Below are 2,716 nucleotides of genomic sequence, written 5' to 3' on the forward strand. Positions count from 1 at the left end.
GGATATAGGAATTATACCCGTTCTGGACTTGAGCCCGACTTGAAAACCTATTTTGACACCTCTCTTTAAATTTGCCTGTTAATAAAAAGGAAAAATGAAAAAAATAAATAAAAAGCTGTGCAAACAGAGCGTAAACGCAATCAAACACCGAACAAGTTCTAAGAAATCAAGAAAAATGCAAACAAAAAGCGATCTACAATCAAAGCTTCGGCCGATCAAAACATACGCAGATCATAGGAGAACGAGGCCGAGCTCTTTGGGCCTCAACACGTTCATGAGGCCGTAGTTGTAAAGATAGTAATGGAGTACTTTCTTATAAGGCACAGTCTCGAACTTTAGCTTATCAAGAAAAAAGATCATTCCCCATAATTCCCTGCGCTCTGAATATATCAGTCTTTTCTGCAAGCCATGGTCACCAAATCTCTGATCAGATTCAAGAGATTGGTCTTCGACGCCGCATAGTAGAACAGAACCGCACATTTCACCTCCCACCGCTTTCTTTTCTTCGTAATCTCCTTCTTCTGGATCACGAAGCTGCAGAAGTCAGTGATCTTCTGCGTCTCCGGGTCCTGCACGACGTAGCTGTCAACCAGGCCTTGCTTCGGCAGAAGAAAGTGTTCAACGAAATGCACGTCCACCACCGGGGCCACCGTAAATGTCTTGAGATAATCTTTCAGCAAATCAACCACGGCAGCGATGTCCTGTCGCTTCATCTTACGAAACCCGATCGTCTCCGGCTCCGGCGGAAGATTTTGAATCTCGACATTGCTTCGTTTTTTCCGTTTTATTCTTGTTAGCGACATAGCCGAGCTTGCGGAGCTTCGCAGGGTTGAAAAGGCGTTGAAGCCATTCGCAGGAACATAAGGGGGAGGCAACGCGGGCTTCGGTGGCGTAAACCCCTTGCCAAATCTCATTAACTGTGGCTCGGCGAGCGAGCTCGTTGATCAGAACGCACGCTAGCAGCTTAGATCGATGGGCCTTGTGGAGGCAGAGGAGGTTAGCAACTGCGACCCGGTGGATCTCTGTTTTGATTCGGATTGTAGCAGGCGTGCCGGCGATGAATCCGGCCAGTTTCTTGGTTCTCTTCTCGCGGATGCCGACGTGGAGGGATCTGATAAAACCGGGAGCGCGGAGGAACCAGCGGAGGAAAACGGGGGAGTAGGGGAAGTTCAGAACGCGGGTGTCTTCTTCGCCTCCGTCGAAGTAATAGCGGGTGATGAAGTCATGATAGCTTCTGTCGATGTTGACGTCGATGGAAACCCATTCGAATTGGTTGGGGAGTCGGTGTTCCGAAAATTTCAAGAATCTTGATAGGGATTCGGGTGATTTGATGTGGCTGTCTTTCAAGTTGGTACCACCGGAGCGTTGAACAACCGGCTGGTTAATCCAGAAACGGCGATGAGAAGGACATTTGGCCGGTGAAGACTTGTCTTTCCTGCCGCTGGTGGTGGCGCGGGAGGAAGATTGGTCGGCCATGGGCAAAATGAAGGAGGAGAATGGGTGATTGTGATTTCTTTATATATGGAGAGATTCTTTAGCAGAAGGAAGCTGGGCGGGAAAAACGAAGGATTGAAGATCAAATGCGAGAAATCCAAAATGGATAAAAATTGCTTGTGAGGTTCTACAATTTCATTTAATGGTCTTAAATATTATTGAATTTAGTTTAAGATTAGTAGAAAAAATCAATTTAATAACAATTTTAAAGTAAATATAATGACTTTCATATAATTATAATATGTTTACACTATTTTTTCTCTTCAAAATTTGTATTATATATGTAACAAAGTAAATTAAAGAAAAAAGTAATTATTAAAACAAATCTTATTAAAACTTGACATTGCATCATTGTCTCAATGATATTATTAAGATTTACCTTAAATTTATCTAGTGAAAATTAATTGAATCCTAATTGACATTCTAGGGAAAATGTAGCTAAAGATGAAGAGAAGAAGATTAAATGAATCTTTGAATGCTTTGAAATGAACCTAGATTGGACCATATTTAGAGAAGGGTGAATCAAATTAAAGGAGTATGTATGGGTGTTAATAAATGATCATACTCGCCAATCTGATGTGAAACCGGCCTAAAAAATTTGGATTCAAGTTGACCTGTTAATTCGATTTTGACTTGTTTAATATTTTTTTCTTAAATTATTTTATTTTTTGGTGTAACCTTCTTATTTTTTTATCAATTAATCTAAAATCAATGGTTAATAAGTTAATACAAATATTTTTTAATTAAAATGAGTTATCCGAGCTAGTTTGATCATAGTGGGTTGGGTTCAGGTCCACTTTTTTTCCCTTTATTATTAAATTGGTTAGATTCAAGTTGACTTGATTCAAGTTGAGTTAATTTTGGGTGGGACTCAAATATGATCTATTAACCCATTTTAACACCCCCTAGGAATATGTAAGTTGTGTGTGTGTGTGTGTGTGTGTGTGAGAGAGAGAGAGAGAGAGAGAGAGAGAGAGAGAGAGAGAGTATCAAGTCTACCTTCAAATCCCTCTCTAGTCTTATCAACAAGAAAACTATCATCAGTAAAAAGCATACATTATGTAGCAACCTCTTGCAAATGTCTAGTGAGAACATCCATAACTAATGCAAGAAGATATGGGCTTAAGGTTAATTGATCTTTAATGTAATCCAGCTGCAAAAGGTAAATACTTGATCTAACCTCCTTGTGTTTGAATACAAATAACAACACATGCATACCTAT

The 2,716-nt window shown here is 40.1% G+C and overlaps 2 protein-coding genes across 2 annotated transcripts; both read right to left on the bottom strand.

Annotated features, from left to right (window-relative positions):
• Positions 1-231: 231 nt before the first annotated feature.
• On the bottom strand, positions 232-713 carry LOC110097405 (glycylpeptide N-tetradecanoyltransferase 1-like). The gene is made up of 2 exons (XM_020823771.1): positions 486-713; positions 232-399 (listed from the first exon to the last, which is right to left on the bottom strand). The coding sequence occupies exons 1-2, from the start codon at positions 711-713 to the stop codon at positions 232-234; spliced, it is 396 nt and encodes a 131-aa protein (XP_020679430.1).
• A 1-nt stretch (position 714) lies between these two features.
• Positions 715-1,476, bottom strand: LOC110097404 (glycylpeptide N-tetradecanoyltransferase 1-like). Its single transcript, XM_020823770.1, has one exon. The coding sequence runs from the start codon at positions 1,474-1,476 to the stop codon at positions 715-717; it is 762 nt and encodes a 253-aa protein (XP_020679429.1).
• Positions 1,477-2,716: the final 1,240 nt, after the last annotated feature.

The sequence above is a fragment of the Dendrobium catenatum genome, unplaced genomic scaffold (assembly GCF_001605985.2).
Source record: "Dendrobium catenatum unplaced genomic scaffold, ASM160598v2 fragScaff_scaffold_931, whole genome shotgun sequence".
Classification (NCBI taxonomy): Eukaryota; Viridiplantae; Streptophyta; class Magnoliopsida; order Asparagales; family Orchidaceae; genus Dendrobium; species Dendrobium catenatum.